Source organism: Lepisma saccharinum, chromosome 18 (assembly GCF_977018435.1).
Source record: "Lepisma saccharinum chromosome 18, izLepSacc3.1, whole genome shotgun sequence".
Classification (NCBI taxonomy): Eukaryota; Metazoa; Arthropoda; class Insecta; order Zygentoma; family Lepismatidae; genus Lepisma; species Lepisma saccharinum.
The window spans coordinates 6,098,647-6,117,331 of record NC_139246.1 but is presented as its reverse complement, the minus strand read 5'-3'; the positions used below and the strand labels follow the sequence as shown (position 1 = coordinate 6,117,331).

General features: G+C 37.3%; 1 protein-coding gene across 1 annotated transcript in view; it reads left to right on the top strand.

Moving 5' to 3' along the window:
- LOC146002364 (uncharacterized) overlaps positions 1 to 18,685 on the top strand; it is a 630,594-nt gene that overhangs the window by 505,772 nt on the left and 106,137 nt on the right. Inside the window, exons 7-8 of the mRNA XM_083140085.1 lie at positions 7,075 to 7,136; positions 17,418 to 17,506. Coding sequence (XP_082996211.1) covers positions 7,075 to 7,136; positions 17,418 to 17,506 — 151 coding nt within the window. The remainder of the gene's footprint in view (positions 1 to 7,074; positions 7,137 to 17,417; positions 17,507 to 18,685) is intronic.

Below are 18,685 nucleotides of genomic sequence, written 5' to 3'. Positions count from 1 at the left end.
CCAGGCTAGGATTCGAACACGGGACCCTGGCGTCGTAGCGAGACGTGCTAACCACTCCGCCACGGTGGCCGGCTATACGCTACAACTGACACCTCACGGAGTTGAGACAACAGCAGGTTGTTTTCCACACAAGTTCTTATGGCACAGTGCTGATATTGTACAAGTATTAAAGTGTTCACAAGAAGCTTGTAGGTTAGCAGGGTGGCTACTCGCCGGGAATTCATTGAATTCCGAGAATTATGCTTGAATTCTACGTGAATTTTTCTCCGTAGACGTGAAAAATTACAACTTTATTAATTCAATCTCATTGAATTTATACATATATATAAATGTCTTGAGGCAAGTTTTCACAGTATAGCTTTTATTCTAATCGAGGAAGGGAAAAATAGCTGCGTGGAAAATAAAACAGAATTCTCTCAGTCCGTTTACTTTTTTAGTGTCCTCTGCAGAAAAATCTATCTGACAGACGAATTATTTGCAAGATAAGATATCTTGAAGTTGATCAGGCAAATTTGAGTTTGTAATTCTTATACAATTAACAATTTTTCGGAGCTTAGTACTCTATGTGATCAGAAGTATCCGGACACCCACCTGAAAATAAAGTACAAGTTTGGGCAACCCTCCATCGGGAACACTGGCAGTCAATACAGTGTTGGCCCACCCTTAGCCTTGATGACAGCGTTCACTCTCACAGGCATACTTTCAATCAGGTGCCGGAAGGTTTCCTGAGGAATGGCAGCCCATTCCTCGCAGAGCGCCAAAATGAGAAGGGGTATTGATGTGGATCGGTGTGGTCTAGCATGAAGTCGGCATTCCAAAACATCCCAGAGATGTTCTATGGGATTCAAATCAGGACTCTGCGCAGGCCAGTCCATTAGTGGGACGTTGTTGTCGTCAAACCACTCCCCCGCAAGCTCTGCAGTATGGACGGGTGGTCGGTCATGTTGAAAGACACAATGGTCATCCCTGAACTGGTCTTCGACTGTAGGCAGCATGAAAGCTGTTAAAATGTCAACGTAAGTTTGTGCCGTGACATTGCCATGTAAAGCAACAAGGTTGCCAAGCCCCCTCCAGGAGAAACATAACCACACTGTAACCCCACCACCTCCTAATTTCACTGTCGGCACTATACAGGCTGGTAGATGTCGTTCACCAGGCATTCGCCAGACCCACACTTTACCATCGGATCGTCACATTGTGTACTGTGAATCATCACTCCACACAACGGTTTTCCACTGTTCTATGGTCCAGGTTCGACTCTCCTTGCACCACATGAGGCGGCGTTTGGCATTTGTCTGTGTGATGTTTGACTTATGGGCAGCTCCTCGGCCATGGAAACCAAGTTGCCACACCTTGCGCCAAACAGTAATGGTGCTAGGAGTAGATACTGATGCAGTTCGGAATTCCTGTGTGATGGTGGCGATGGATGATTGACGATAAAGCTGTACGACCCTCTTCAACACTCGATGGTCTCTGGAGGTCAACATGGGAGGTTGGCCTGCATGCTTTTGGGTTGTACACATTCCTTCACTGTAACATTGGAAACAGTGGACAGAGGGATGTTTAGGAGGGTGGAAATCTCACACACAGACTTCCTACACAAGTGGCATCCAACCAACTGACCACGTTGAAAGTCTGTGAGTTCCTCAGACCATCCCATACTGCTGCGTCACACTGTCTGCAGACTACTGAGTTCGCTGACTATGTGTTCCATGCGGTAAATGGCAGTACTGTGTCGCCCTCTATGATAAACACACGTTTCGCGTGGTGTCCGGATACTTTTGATCACATAGAGTATATCCCGAAACATATTGTTTCTAGCAGTGGCGTATACTGAATCTAAGGTATGGGCTATCTGACTATGTCACGTGGTCCTAGGCTATGAATAGAGATAAGTTTACCAACTCATAAGAAATCAGGTTGCCAACTCATAAGAAATCAGGTTGCCAACTCATAGGAAATCAGGTTGCCAGCTCATAGAAAATCAGGTTGCCAACTCATAAGAAATCAGGTTGCCAACTCATAAGAAATCAGGTTGCCAACTCACAAGAAATCGGGTTGCCAACTCCAGAATCACCATCATCATCTCACTGATATGAATAATTTTATTTACAATTTCTGATCGATTATTTCTGAGGATGTGGAATGGCAAATGTAAACTCAGCACCTTAAATTAAATATTTTAAATATATATATATATATATATGTATATATATCGTTTAATTGAATTGAATTAGAATTTTTGGATACACTGGAATATCACAGACCCTTTATATTGCGTGGCTGGTGAGGCGCGGTAATGGGTAAGGTTGAAATAGATTAAAAAATCTGCTTGTAGCCTTGAATTTTTAGAAAGTCCACCTTGAAAACCGGGAATTATACTTGAATTTTATCATGGTCCTTGAGTGGTCACCCTGGTTAGGTTAGATGGACGTAAAGTCTGAACTTCGCAATGGGAATTAAGTCTTATTAGTTCGATAGCTCTTTTCGCGTATAGCTTTGGGTTTCCTTAGAATGTATAGCAAGCGTTTCTAAATTGTATGTGTAATAAGCTAGGCTAGAACCAATCTTCTAAGGTACTTAGAACCGAAAGCCAATAGTGTAGTCGTAACTGGTACTTTTCATACCCCCAAAAAGCTACCTCCCAAAATGAAATCTCTAATAACGCCGCTGAGTGGCCATCTTCCATGAAAGCAAATAGCTTAATTCGCACATTATTAAGCCCAGCTCAACTTCCAATCGTAATGTTTCACAGAATCTATGCTTGAAGAATGGCATTTTTCGAAAATTTGGAACTTCGTCTAAGGTTTTCACTTGATTTGTGCGTTTCCGCCATGTGTTTGCGTGAATTTGTCATTCGGCCTGGGAAATTGAGAGAAATGTTTCCGACGAAGGTGAGGAGACGAAGAAAAGAATTTCCCTGTTCGGGGAATTTGCGAGATCAAATATATCGGAAGTGCCCCGAGAGAGGGGGAGAGAGGAAATTCCACGAAGATTCCGACGCGTGAGCGAAGCCGAAGGGAGGGGGGGGAAGGGAGGAAATTTATGGGAAGACGATGCCCTGGTTATTGGAAAATGAGTGCGAACGGTGTCCCAGCGGGCGAGAATTCTAATTCCTCGCTGTCGGCAAAGGAATGCTAGAGGTGGAAGCCCCCCTCCCATTACCACCATTGTTTTACCCTTAATTTCTGCTAATGGGAAAGAAAGGTCTATAAAATTCTCAGGGCACGTGCTGGGGGTATTGAAATTAGCCACTGAGAAACAGGGAAATGGAAGGCGACTTGAAAACTCATGTGCTCGTGTAAGTAAAACACACCATTAAGCCTTGTTTCCATGATATAAAAACTAAATATGCTGATCAAGGCAGAAATTTATTTTATTATAAAACATAAACTAAACGTAACGTTTCAACCTTTTAGCAAAGTTTTCTTCAGACTCTGCACCAAGTACAAATGTAACCAGGTACACTACAAGACGATATATATATACACAAAAATACTCCCCACCAGACTATTAGAAAGTAGTTCTGGAACAATCTAGCAGGTGGCTTTCCCTAGTCAACTGTACTTTCACCTGAAAGAGAATGTCGCTGGGCTCTTTATCTCACGCTCTGTTTCCTTCATTCTTCTTCCTTCTTCTCTCCTCTTTCTAACACCTTCTCCCATTCTTTGTTTATCTTCAGTCCCCCATTCCAGTTCATTGTGTCTTCATCGCCTTTCTTCTCTATTTCTTTGGCCTTCTTCCGTTTTCTCACTAGTATTCTCTTCTCCCTTCCTATCTGCTTAGCCTCATCACACTCTATGTCATGTCCTGTTGCTCTCGTGTGTTTAAATATCGCACTTCTCTCTCTCTTAAGTCGTACATCATCCCTATGTTGTTTCAACCTGTCTTTCAGCCTCTTTTTCGTTTCTCCTATGTACACACTCTGACATTCTTTACATTTCACTTTGTAGATGATCCCTTCCTCTTCCTCTTCTCTGTTTTCCTTTTTCTTGTTTGCATTCTTCGCTATTCTTAAGATGCTTCTCCCTCCCTTCCTGTAAGTTTTAATGCCCGCTTTTCTAAGTACTTTGCATATCTTTTCTGTGGTCTTCCCCATACTCCTTATTCCAAACCCTCCTCTCTTTTTCTTTTTCTTTCTCTTCCTCTTTATCTTTGTCTTCCAATTCTCCCCTGCCACTTTTCTTCCTTCTTCTATTTATGTCCATAACAAGCCGACCTCCGTGGTGTAGTGGTTAGCACAGTATATTACCATTGGAAACTGTTACTCGTGTGTTTGAAGCTACAACTTTGTAGTAAAATTTCGTTTACTTCGCGCCAACATACTCTGAATCAACTACATCGATGATTCTCAAACTTTTTTTCTCATTGTATCTTTTAGTCGTAACTAAATGTCTAATGTACCCCTACCAGAGGTGTTCTTCCAATAGTAGATTTTGGGTAATTTTTTTTAGCTGCCTCTGGTGGGGCGTTTTTGCTATGCTGGAGACGTGTATCAGCAATAGAGCAAAATGGCATTCGGGCTACATGTGGAAAGATGGTAAACAAATATACATCACAATCCTTACAATATTTTATGATTAGTTACAAAAATAAAAATGCGAAGCACATGTATGCTAAGAGGTATATAAAAAAAAACTTTAATTTTCACATATTTCTTCCAGAGTTATTGGAAAATAGTAAAGAACAGAAATAAGTTTGTAAACAAACTGCCAAGCACAATTTTGGAGTTTTTATTGTAAATCCTCAGAGTTTATAATGAGAAGGACGTGCCTGCGTAGCCTAACAAGTTTCTTGATGTCTGGTTGTGCACTTGAAATTTTCAAGCGGAGATTCGGCTTCAAACTTAGTCTATATCGGTACTTGTTTTTAGGTACACCATGGATAAAAAAACTACTTTTCCTAGCTGATCGCGTACCCCCTTCAAGTACTACCCCTTGGGGGTACGCGTACCACGCTTTGAAAACCACTTGACTACATCATACAAAGCATATGAACAACGCTGTCGTATCTCTGTTTTCATGAGCTTTCCGTACGGAGACCACTAAATGACTTAATTTCGTATAACAGCGCAAAATGGGTAATTAACCTTTTAAAGCGGTTGGACAGGATCTGGATAATTTCCCTTTAGGACATGGCAAGATTAGCTCTTGCAACGCGGTCTGTGTCAAATGCAAATACGTATCCCCTTCGGACAATGGAGATGGCCAACGAAAGCTATTGTAGGTGGCAGCACGATAGTTGTGTCCTCACGCTGTGAACATTATTTTACCAGCTGTAAAACTATTTCCAAGGTGTGATATTACTAAACTCTGAAGCACTAATTAACAAAGTATTTAAGCTGTTTCGGAAAGCATAACGGAAATTTTTTGCTTTTGAAACTGAAAATCTCGTTCTTCAAACTGATACCAAAAACGATTTTACAAACAGAAACTTGAGGAACGGTTTTTAGAACCATAATTTGGTAATTTGGTTTCGGTTATCCGAGGTGGGGACAACGAAGGTTTATCACGTCACTTCTCTTCACGACTGGGGGCCTCCCAGAGGGGGAACATCGTCACCCTGCAAACAAGGTGTCCCGGGTTCGATACCCGGTGGAGGCACATAGTGGCTCGGATTCCACTTTAAACTGTAGGTCCAGTCCCGATTAGCTTTCTGTTCATGAAGATGCCTTAAAACAAACTCAAACTCTGCATAACTGGTTGCAGTCTTGTACAATCTTTCTTTGCTTATTACATGTTTTCATTGAGATCTACCCTTGCATCTCCTCTACTGTCATGCCTGAAACTTCCTTGTATCTTTGTGATGTGACTTTTTGTTACATAACAGGTCATTACAATGATGTCTCCTTTGATCTGTCAGCCGTAGCTGCAGGCTAATAGCTACAGAGTCCCTTCCCTGTGTCAAGAAATAAAGTAGCTGAAATAATTAAGTTGTCTAGGCTGTGTATAATAGGCTCTGTATTTTAGATGCATTCTAGCAGTCGTATTTTATCGGAATACGAAGCAGACGTTGTTCATAAGATTAATTAAACTTGATATAACACAAAACAATGAGTAATTTTATGGCTTAGAGACAATGAAATTCCCTGCTTTCAGCCAGCACTTTTCATTCATCCTATTCACTATCAGTGTTTCCATCTTCATATGAAAGTTACAAATGACGAGCTCTTTAGTTCACAGTGAACCATTACATTTTCATTCTTGCTTGCATTCTTTCAACTGTCAACAGATTTTCCTCAATTACTAAATGGGTTTTCAGTAACATTTTAAAGATCATTCAGGACCTTTGTTTGATTATTGTGCCCCTCGAACGCGTGCCAGTCTAGCGAATGGAAGCAAACCGCTTGCCGGCGAAATCAGATGTGCGTAACCTCTCAACTCAAGCACATAGATTTATTTTGATTAAAATATTTCACAATTATATGTAAATTAATCATGTCCTTTTGTCGCAGATGATGTTGGAATTATTTTCCTTGTACTGCTACACATTTTTCAAAGAATGATCATTTAAAAATCATCTCCTCACATTTGTGCACGAGTTTCTTTTCACATAATAGTCGTACATATAGAGTCTTTGTTCTAAAGTGTATTCATTTTGCGGCATTATAGCATATACAAAAATTAGATATTGTAGTGAATCCGCATTGAACACTTGAATATGTTTTTCAAAGTTATGTAATTTAAACAAATTACTAATTAATATGGTTAAGCTTTGATCACATTTTATTTATCTTAGCTAATTCGCAGCATCAAAATATACAAAAAATCTCTAGTAAATCACCTTATAAAAGTAGTTAAAAATGCATGTAAAACAACTGTGGAGGCCTTAAACGTCAAGTCAAGAATGCTTTATGTTTTAATTACTATCATCATATTTCAAACAATAACTGTAATAGTTCAAAACTTTCGAGTCATGCTTTGTTTACAAAATAGAGGTTAGTACAATTAAATGCTGGTATTGAGTCTATTATATTTTAAGTATATAAATCACTATAATGACACAATTATACAATTCTTGACTTATTAAATGTTAAATGTTGTGTTTACTGAAATACTTTGTTTATCGTTAAAGGTCAAGTGGGGAATGTGATAACAAACAGGAACGCCAACCGCCTTGAATTTGAGAGACTGCTGGTAAGTTTGAACGTCTATAATCAATAATTTAATATTACATAATTTGGTTCATATTATTAGAGTATTTTTTTTACGAAATAAATCTCATCATTTTTTTTGTACCTGAACGTAATTCTGACAATACGTTTAAGAATTGGCTGCCCAGTTTAACTGTCGCCACAAGTTAAGTACATTAATTAACCAATCTGTAACCCTCGGAATTATTAGCAAATCTGAGGAAGTTAACATGGAAGCTTAAATAACACAGAATCCAGTATAATGTAGAATTTTAGTAAAGGTGTTTAATATACAAGAAACTGTATATATCATGAAAACAACAGAATCAATTTTATTCAAAAACTTTTATTTTATGTAGTTAAAATATAAATAGATGCTCTTAATTCAGATTCGTTTCCATGAAAATTAACATGATTTGAGCTGTTTCAAGATATGTATCTGTATACATGTATATAAGATTGTGGCATCAACTTCCTGTCAGTGCGGGGAAGCTAATCAAACACCTCAACCATTTATTTTTTGAATGTCCCTTAAGGCAACAACGCCGAGACTCTTTATATATAAAATTACAACATGCACAGGTTTCATTTCAGATATCCTTATCTACATTAATATCTGAATCTCGCACTGCAGTTATTTGGATACTTTATAGTTTCGCTAGAAAAAACATAGGTTTACAATCTAAACAGCCTTGATGACCCTCACGATAATTTAAATCCAAAAGACGTCGCAAAGTCGTTAGATTATAAGAAAAGAATGGACTACAACACTCAATAAGTCAATAGTGTTTAGAAGAATGTGAAAGATATTCAACAACAGTTTGGAACATATATAATGAACCTTAACTCGGCAACTTTGGCTAGAAATCGCAATAATACGCGGTGTGAGCCAAAAAAGAATGAAGAATTCAGGTGCCTTCAGTCTCGTATCACTCCTTGCTTTGGTTTTGAAGCCAGTGGGCGGAGCTTAAGTTTGTCGGCGTAAGATGGCCGCTTCTACTTCAACCAATGATTTCACAGACAGAAGAACATCGGATCGGCTGGAAGGAGCATGGAAGTAGGCTCCAACTACAAACGCAAACTCGAGGTTTACTTTACACTAAAATACTACAAAACAAACTATAACTAGCGTTATTTGCTTATGGAATATTATTCCTTCAGGTTTCCTGTCGCTTCTGTTAGTACAGCCGTGTGTTGAGCAGGCACCATTGCTTCCTAAATCTTATTCAAAAGTACACAAGATTGCATGCTTTCTTACGGCGTCTTCGAATGTTTTGGCCTGACTTCTCCGGTTCTGTCACGTGACCCAGCTTCAGAAAAATCGCGCGATGCTTGCTCCTCCCCCTTCTTAGCTCCATGGAAGAACATGTACTCGTATTGTGGAGAGTAATCTCCACATTCCCCCTGACCATTTATATAATTTGAAAGCTGCATATGTGATGGCAATATATAGGGTTTTCATTTACTCAATAATAGGGACAGAAATATATTGTGTGTTCGGGTAAAGGCACATAAGTCACAAACTACAATGTTATGTTCCTTTCAAGTTTCACTGAATCGACTAAAGAAAATATCACAGTGTAAGTTTACATTGGGCATGTGTAGAGATTTTAAACAGTGATATCATGTCTGTGATGTTTTCTTTTAAAAGAATAAACAAAAACTGTCTTGTAAAAATTGCATTTTTATATCTAAGTACGTACTTTTTTCCGAACAGTCTAGATATATATATATTCACGGAATCATGCTTATTTTCCGCAGAGAAAATATATTTATTTTAATTTTCTCTAAAAGCTTAAAATAATTAGGGTAAGGACGGGGCAAACGGACACCCTAAGCACAATTTTCGAAATAACTGTGAAACATTTTATTGAAGAATGAAAATAACTATTGGCATAAAAGGTGTGAACCTTCAGTTAACACATGATATCACATAGAATGAAAGCAAATGAACATCTGTCTCAAAATAGTCTGATCCATCCCCGGATGCGGCAACGTCCGTTTACCCCGCACGTTTGGGGCAGACGGGCGTTTGATCGGGGCACATGGACACGTGATGATTTATGAACTATCATCACTCTAACAATAACAACACACATAATATGGGTCATTTCCCTTTGCAACACAATTTACATGGAACCAAAGAGAACACTCTAAGCACTGCACCCAATTTTGACCCTGGTTGTACACATCTTTGCATTTATGCACTCATCACTTGTGGTGCGTTTAAACTTCTTTGATTTTTTGCTGCAGCTTTCAATTTTTTGTACTTGAGGCAAGCGATGAAGGAAGGATCCCTCAATACATGTGATTGCCCAGTTTTGCGTTTTCTGCTGCAGGTCTCAGAAGTTGATTGGAAAACTTCCACGAGATGACACATCCTCTTCTCTTGCTGTAGGCTCTGATGATAGCTCATCTTGAACATGGACATTTGCGGGAACAAACACATGCTCAGGCAGTTGTTGTGGATTAACGGGATATATTCCATAAGCATTGAACCCATTTACAGCATTGTTCGTTCTCGATGTCTCACCATCCTGTAACAAGGACACATTGTATTAGAAACACAAATATTTGAAGGGTACGAAATGCATTCTATACAATTCTCACTTGCCATTTCCATTACTGAGTCAAATATACATTAGTATCTCAATCAAAAAGTACCTAACAATAGTTAAATGTAATATAATTCATCTATGTCCGTTTGCCCCAACGACAACCTGTCCATCTGCCCCACTTGTAGCCTTTGACTTTACATTCCGAAAAAGTCCACCAGATAGCAGCACAATGTTATCAACACGTGTGTATATACAGTAAAAACTGCATATCTTATACCTCTATAAGAAGGAAACCTGTAAATACGGATAAAAGTCCCCAGAACTGACCGATTTTATACCTGAAAATGAAATGACCTGCTTAACGCGGAAACCTCCTTAACGTGGAAACCTCCTTAACGCGGAAACGAAACACCATTTAAAGACCAACGAGATGTTTTTATTCTCAGTAAGACAGAAACTTCTTCCTTTAATTTGTTTCGCTCGCAAGAAAACAATGCAATACTGTAATTGGAACACGCCTCTGTTGCCACTCGCTTATCGGTAACATTGTCGATATGAAAGAATGCGCTTCAATACTCATAGCTATTACGATTCCGTTTCTTTCTTTCATCTCTTACCCTCTTTCTCCACCTTTCTTTGTCTATTTGTCCTCTGTTCTTTCGTTATCTTTCTATTTTTCTTGTTATCTCTCTTTGTTTCTTTATTTTTTCTTCATTTTTATCTCAATCTTTCTTCACCTCTCTTATTCCATCTTTCAATCTTTCTCTTTCCCTCTATGCACATCACGCTACGACGCCAGGGGTCCCGGGTTCGAAAAGATACATAAGTACGTACTGTACGTTCTTACAATACTGTAAAAAGTGTACCAACATGTTGTGTAGTTACATAATTGTAATCTCTGCTATGCTTATTGCGACTGTATAGCATTTTTATTCATGTACGTACATGCATTAGTACTCTACGTTATAAGTAATGCGAAATGTAAATCTGTCTTTCCATTATTTCCTGCAGCGCTCTATACTGTATTTAAAGTCAACCCTGTATAAGAAGGAAAACTGTTAAGACGGAAAATTTTGCTGGTAACCATCATGTACCGGGATAGACAGGCTTTACTGTATAAAGGAATCACTGCCTTCACCACACTTCAAATCACAACTTCGGCGGAACCATAGTAACCTATGCAATCCTTGTGTTCGCAATACATTTTTTTTTGTATTCAAGGTTTTGCACGTACATTTTCTGCTTACCTGGTCAAATTTTTATGATGGATTCGCGTTTCTTCTTTACGATTTCTTCCGATGATCAACACATCTGCTCGCAAACGTTCAGCTTCGTACACAACTCCAACTTCTGCACTGTTGCTAACTTTAAACCGAAAATATTCGTACTTTTCTTAAAGGATATCCGTTTGCCCCAGTGTCCGTTTGCCCCGTTCTTGCCCTAACGCCTTTCAAGAGAATATTACTTCAAAGTTCTCAGCAGAGAGTGCGCTCTAATTTATAAACACAGGGAATTGTATACGTAAGTTTATACTCATAGTTACTACACTTTGTCTACCATGCTTTTAACATTGTCATTTCTATTTCAAGACTTAAACAATTCCTTCTAATTAGGGAAAAATGGAATGATTCGATGGAATGTTTAATAATGTTACAGCATTCTATAGACAAAGAACTTTCTTTCGTTTCGTTGACTTTGAACCTCTTCACCTTTATTTCTCAGACGTTCCTAATTGATTTAAACCTACTAACTACTAACTAACTAACTCTCTAGCCTTCTTAAACCCGAAGGTTCATGGCTGCAGCAACACAGGCCTTCCATCTGTCCCTATCTTGAGCAAGATCTATATACTCTTTTCCATCCCTACCGATTTGCCTTAGGTCCATCTCGACGTTGTCCCTCCATCTTCGTCTTGGCCTTCCTACTGGTCTCTTACCATCAGGTTTCCCAACAAGAATCCTGAAAACTCCTCTTTCCTCTCCCATTCGTGCCACATGGCCTGCCCACCTAAGTCTTCTTGATTTAATTATTCTAATAATGTCTGGACATGAATACAAATTATGTAGTTCTAAATTATGTAACCTTCTCCACTCACCTGTCTCCTCATCCCTTTTAGGTCCAAATATTTTCCTAAGGATCCTATTTTCAAATACTCTTAATTTATGTTCCTCTTTCAATGTAAGGGACCAAGTTTCACACCCATATAATACTACAGGCAATATTACTGTTTTGTATATTTTAACTTTTAGTTTCTTAGATATTAAACGAGAAGACAAAAGTTTATGAAGAGAGAAGTAACATGCATTTCCTGAATTAAGCCTACTTTTTATTTCCTCTTTAATATAATTTTCATTTGTTAATATTACTCCTAAGTATTTGAATTTGGAAACTGTTTCAAACGAGTTGTTATCAATAATTAGATTTTGATTATTACCTAACACTTGGTTTCGGCCTGTAAGCATATATTTAGTTTTCTCTTTGTTAACTTCCAAACCTATCTCTTTAGCAGTTTTGAAAAATATTTTAGCATTATTCTTAATTGTATTCACATCATCCCCCAGTAAGTCTACATCATCTGCATATGCTAACAACTGAGTCACACCATTTAATTTTAGTCCTTCTTTAGTTTCGTTTACCTTCCTAACAGCATATTCTAAGGCAAAATTAAAGAGCAATGGAGATAATGCATCTCCTTGTTTTAACCCATCATGAATTGTAAATTTGTCAGACATATTAATACCCACACGAATTTTACTTTCTGTTTCACTGGTGCATATTTTTATCATACTAACAAGCTTCTTAGGTATTCCAAACTCTACTAATATATTATATAATTTATCTCTTTTGACCGAATCATATGCTTTTTTGAAATCAATGAATAGCTGATGGACATTGTGATTATATTCCCACTTTTTTTCCAGTGTCTGTCTGATGTGAAAAATTTGATCTGTAGTTGATCTGTTGCGTTTAAATCCACATTGATAATCACCTATAATTTCATTAGCATATGGGGTTAGTCTTGTTAAAAGAATGTTAGATAATATTTTATATGTTGTTGAGAGTAGAGAAATTCCACGGTAATTATTGCAGTTCATTTTATCACCTTTTTTAAACACAGGAACAATTATGGATTCTTTCCACTGTTGAGGGATTTCTTCTTTATTCCATATTAAACAAATTAATTTATGAATTTGACAAATTAATGAATTTCCACCATATTTAATTAACTCAGCTGGTATTAAATCAATGCCAGGTGCTTTGTTATTCTTTAGCCTTTTAGATTTAAACATACTCTGCTATCTATAAGTTGTTCTGTTGTTTACCGTACTTTAGGTTTCGAGAACCAATTATCTTTCGAATTTGTTTTGTGTGTTCAATTTATCTGTCGGGGAGGCAATTGTTTAAGACTGATATTCTTTTGTTTCCGTTACCTGAAGTGGTCTTCCTATGAATTCGTTAGAGCGGTGGTCAACATGATTGGTACAAGAGAGCTGCTCAACAAGAGGCCTCTGTTCTCCAATCAGAAAACGAGCTCACTCTTCTGTAACTGCAGAGTCTGAAGTGTCCACTTCTTTATTTTCTTCAGCAGTTACATTCCCTCTGTATTTTCAATAAGAGGGCTTGAAAAATTATGTAAATTATGACTTGTTGAGTCAGAGATCATGATTGTGCATGTGGAGGAGTGAGTAAGAGAGAGAGAGGGAGAAAGAGGGACGGAGAGAGAGTGTGTGTGTAAGAAAGAATGAATTTGAGAGCATGCAGTGGCGGCGATTGGTTTCCAAAACTGAGGCGTAAGGACAGTTTACTTTGTACATAAGGATTATCACTCGAAATCTTGAAACAAGAAAAAAAAATGAAATTTCAGGTGCCAAGTGAAAATTTTCAGTTGTCATGGCAACCGATCGCTCTGTTGCAAGCTCAATCTTAAAAGTTTTAAAATTAATATTGGTGGCAGGAATTTTCCGTATCCCATCTTCCAAAATCTCAGAGCAACATTAGGAAATTGTATGAAATTAGGAATACCAGAGATATTAAAACACTTCCCTCCCTCCGCAATAACGGCATTCTTATAGATATAACAAACCAACGCCCTATATTATGAGATAACAAAAAATTAATCTATGGAAACTGATGCATGATTTGTGAGTGCGAAAGTTTCTTGCAGACAACCAATAGAAAATGAATGCCATAAAAACTTTCCCGTCGCCAATGAATATTTTATCTCATTTGGATTGCATATCTTTTAGATTTGGTGCGTTAATTTGTTTTCAAGAATCACAGGCTTTTTATAACTAGTCTATTTGTGCATCCACCCACACATATAAAGTCATACGTACATACATATAGTAGTAGAATGAACTAGTGCAGAAACAGAAGTTTGGATCGAAGTTGCTGCAGGCAATCATGCAGAAAACGGAATTTGTACACTTTTTGTTATTGCAGCAACAACAATAAATCTAATAATTAATATTATATGAAAGTCAGAAACTAATCATAAATAACAAATATAATTTCAACTACCATAATTTAATATTCAAGCAAGAGACAATAAAATAAATACATCCCCAATTCGACATGCATTAAGCTTGTCACTCTTCTTTTGTTCTGACGATAATTACAAATCTGACAAAGGCAGATATTTATTAAAAATAACAAACGGAATTCAATATTCCATTAAAAATTGTCAGTCTAATGGAATTTTTTTGCCTTGTCTTACGAATTATGATATTGTTCTGTTAATTTTACACTGCAATCTAATGTACTGGTATGTTCCATACCATATGTGCAAAACAATCACTGTGTAATGGTCAACGGAATGAAACTTTTGAACACTTCTGAACACCTTTGAACACTTGTGATACATAGGGTACAAACCCCAGGCCATAAAAATCTGGTAATTATCGATAATACTGTTTATTTCTGATAAAGCACTGAAAATTAACAACATTTTGGAAAAATGAAAAGTTTTTTTTTAGTTTATTAGTTAATATTTCGTTAAGTTACGTAAGAACAACTGACATATCTGAGTTTTATATCAAAATATAATTGGTACTTACATTCTGGTTACCATGTTCAGAATTTGTAATTCAATTACGATTAATTTTTCAAATACAAGGTTGATTGATTGATATGAGTTATATTGCTTCGCCTTTCTGTCACTTCGGCTAATCGCGAAGATGAGGATGAGAGATGATATGATGAAATTGATGAGCAAGCAACACTCATGCCCAGGCTGAGATTAGAATCTGGAAACCATGGCGTCGTAGAGCTAGCTCTGTACTAACCACTCCACCACGGAGGTCGGCCAAATGCAGGGAAAAATATACAGGGTGTCTCATAAGTAATAGCGCAAACTAACACAGGTAAAAGTACACGATAATAGAAGCAAAAAAGTCTCAGTAAACATGGGTTTGCAAAGGAGCCGTTTTCGAGATAATCGCGAATGTGTGATTACAAGCCGCCACTGACTTCATTGTTTGTAAACGTCGTCCTAGTTGGTAAAATGCTAATAATGTGTGGAATGTGTGTTTAGAAGCCGTCATTGGTTGCATTTTGTAAACACAGAGTGCTTTACTCCTTGCGCGTTCCGAGGTTTGTTCTTTGTTTACAAAACGGAACATTTCCAAGAGAAGTACTTCTTGTACCCACACATTCGCACACATTATTAGCATTTTACCAACTAGGACGACGTTTACAAACAATGAAGTTAGTGGCGGTTTGTAATCGCACATTCGTGATTATCTCGAAAACGGCTCGTTTGCAGACCCATGTTTACTGAGACTTTTTTTCTTCTATTATCGTGTACTTTCACCTGTGTCAGTTTGCGCTATTACTTTTGAGACACCCTGTATATTTACCTAAACGTCAGAGTAGTAAACTTATCGAACATCCAGTTGGCGACAAAGTATTGAAAACAAAACGAGGGTAGACAGTTTAATATAACAGTGAAATCTTTCTAAAGTTTCAGTGAATTTCTCATCCCCTGCGGAGGCAGAGACTCTGGACGACACTTGTACGACACTGGACGACACTATGGCGTCCCTCCAATTTCCCCGTGGTGACAGCTTGAACGTGAGGGAAAGCACGACATGGGGGTCTGCAGAAAATAAGCACATTGTAGTCCTTTGCAGGCATATATCCGCAGGATGGCCAGTCGCAGTATTTTTCGCTTGCACGTGCATAAGAGCATGTGCCGATATTGTTAATTGTTACATGGTACATGCAAAATAGCAAACACTCGTTGCAACTATGTTCTTTTTAAAATAATGAAATTAATAAGTTCAAGAACTATATCTGTGGCAATCTAGCTTAAGAAATGTCTTGTCATGCCTTCCTTACTAAACTTAATTGTTAATTTAAAATAAGTTATTTGTGGCTGTATCTACACTACAACTAAACAAAGGGGTCGTTTAAATGTATAGTTACTACATGAAGGTTCAGAGTAGGGGGGGGGAGTCAATCTCGTCGAACTCCAGAAAGATGAAAGCTTAATTGCAAATTGTTGCTGGACGTGTGAATGAAAAGGTGAAAAGCACATGCTTTGGTGAATGGAACTGTGAAATGTGTATGAAACGAAACAAAGTATGTTGTAAAGTTCAGTATATCAACAACATGGCAGCAAATGACAATACTACCTCGCTGGATCGCTTGCGACAGAAATTTAATTTGCTGTTTTTTGTTTCTCTTTTCCACTTTCGTAATAGCAATAACACAAAGAGTTGGTTAATTGTATAAATTACAGTAATACAACACATGTGTCTCGAAATGCAACAACATGATCGATGTCATGGGGCCTAATTTTGAGGGGGCAGAAACAGAGATGCCTAATTTTGAGCAGCCAGAATCACACTTGGGCCTAATTTTGAGGGGGCAGAATCAGAATTGGGCCTAATTTTGAGGGGACAGAAATAGACTTGGGCCTAATTTTGAGAGGGCAGAATCAGACTTGGGCCTAATTTTGAGGGGGCAGAAACAGACTTGGGCCTAATTTTGAGGGGGCAGAATCAGACTTGGGCCTAATTTTGAGAGGGCAGAAATAGACTTGGGCCTAATTTTGAGGGGGCAGAATCAGACTTGGGCCTAATTTTGAGGGGGCAGAATCAGACTTGGGCTTAATTTTGAGAGGGCAGAAATAGACTTGGGCCTAATTTTGAGGGGGCAGAATCAGACTTGGGCCTAATTTTGAGGGGGCAGAATCAGACTTGGGCCTAATTTTGAGGGGGAAGAAATAGACTTGGGCCTAATTTTGAGGGGGCAGAAATAGACTTGGGCCTAATTTTGAGGGGGCAGAATCAAACCTGGGGCTTAACTTTAAAGGAAGAGACTCAAAATGTTTTCCATACAATAAAAACAGGATTATTTGCTAAATAGCTGTGACGTTTGCGAAATCACAAACATTACTCTTTATTATTTTGCTCCTCAGGTCATCTAACTTGTAAATTGTAATAAACCTGATTTTTTGAGGGGGAGGCAAGAGCCTCCCTTGCCCCCGCCAAGATACGCTTATGATCGATGTTTTATCCGAGCTGATTTTTTCATGGATAAACACTCACTTTTGACCACTTACCATTACAAAGTTACTTAAAAACCATTCCAATATGTAAAACTAAAACAATATGATAGAAAATTCACTGATTTCAAAAATGTATTGCAACTTGTCAAAAACTAATACAATTAAGTTATTACCCTTTTGTATTATAATGCACGCTTAACTTCTTTATTTATAGGATGGTGCTAAAACCTACATGAGACATCACAAAGTTCCTGGTGACATGAAAAGACGCGTTCTGCGCTGGTACGACTACTCGTGGTCCAGGTAAGTGTGTAATTCCTTCTCGTTCTATGCTGCATTGTATGGAATATTTCACAGAGTTGTATTGCCGAGAAATTTGAGATGGTGACCCACAACTCTAGTTGACACTTAATATAAATATCAATATGTTTATTCATCATTAAGCATTACAATAATGCAATAGATGTCGTCATTGGTACAAATATAAAACATAATACAAGGATAGTATATAAACATACAAATATAAAACATAATACAAGGATAGTATATAAACATACAAATATAAGACATAATACAAGAATAGTATAAACATACAAATATAAGACATAATACAAGAATAGTATAAACATACAAATATAAGGCATAATACAAGAATAGTATAAACATACAAATATAAGACATAATACAAGAATAATATAAACATACAAATATAAGACATAATACAAGAATAGTACAAACATACAAATATAAGACATAATACAAGAATAGTACAAACATACAAATATAAGACATAATACACGAATAGTACAAACATACAAATATAAGACATAATACAAGAATAGTATAAACATACAAATATAAGACATAATACAAGAATAGCATATATATCTAAATATAAAACTTAGCACAAGAATAGCATAAACAAACCTACATAAATGATAAATACATATTGTGAGTATGGAGAGGACAGTACCTACATATTAAGAGTTCTAGAAATTTAAATCATCTTTTGAGTGCAGAATAAATTCGTCTATTGATGATATAAATGTTTGCAGATTCTACTTCTTTTCAGTAAAAAAAATTCTACTAATTGAAGGACTCGGGTGTAAAAAATGCTAAGTGATATTTTAGTAATTTTTGGGTTACAAAGAAAAATGTGCCATCCTTCAATTTTCAAGTGAAATTGTCATGTCATACAATTTGCATTGGACTCAGTGAAGCCTTGTGAAACTGGTAAACACAACCCGAAAATAATTTACCTACAGTAGAGCTTCTAATAACCGTTTTTCTTAATGAACTCACAAATGACCAAAATGTCACTTACCATGTTTTACACCCAAACCCTTCAATTAATAAAACCACGAATTATTTACTAATGTCAAGAACGTTAGTGCATCGTCATCGAGCTAAGCGATTTGACACCTAGTGAAATGCAATCAGGTGCATATTCAAGTTCAGAAATGAATATAAATGAATCTTGAA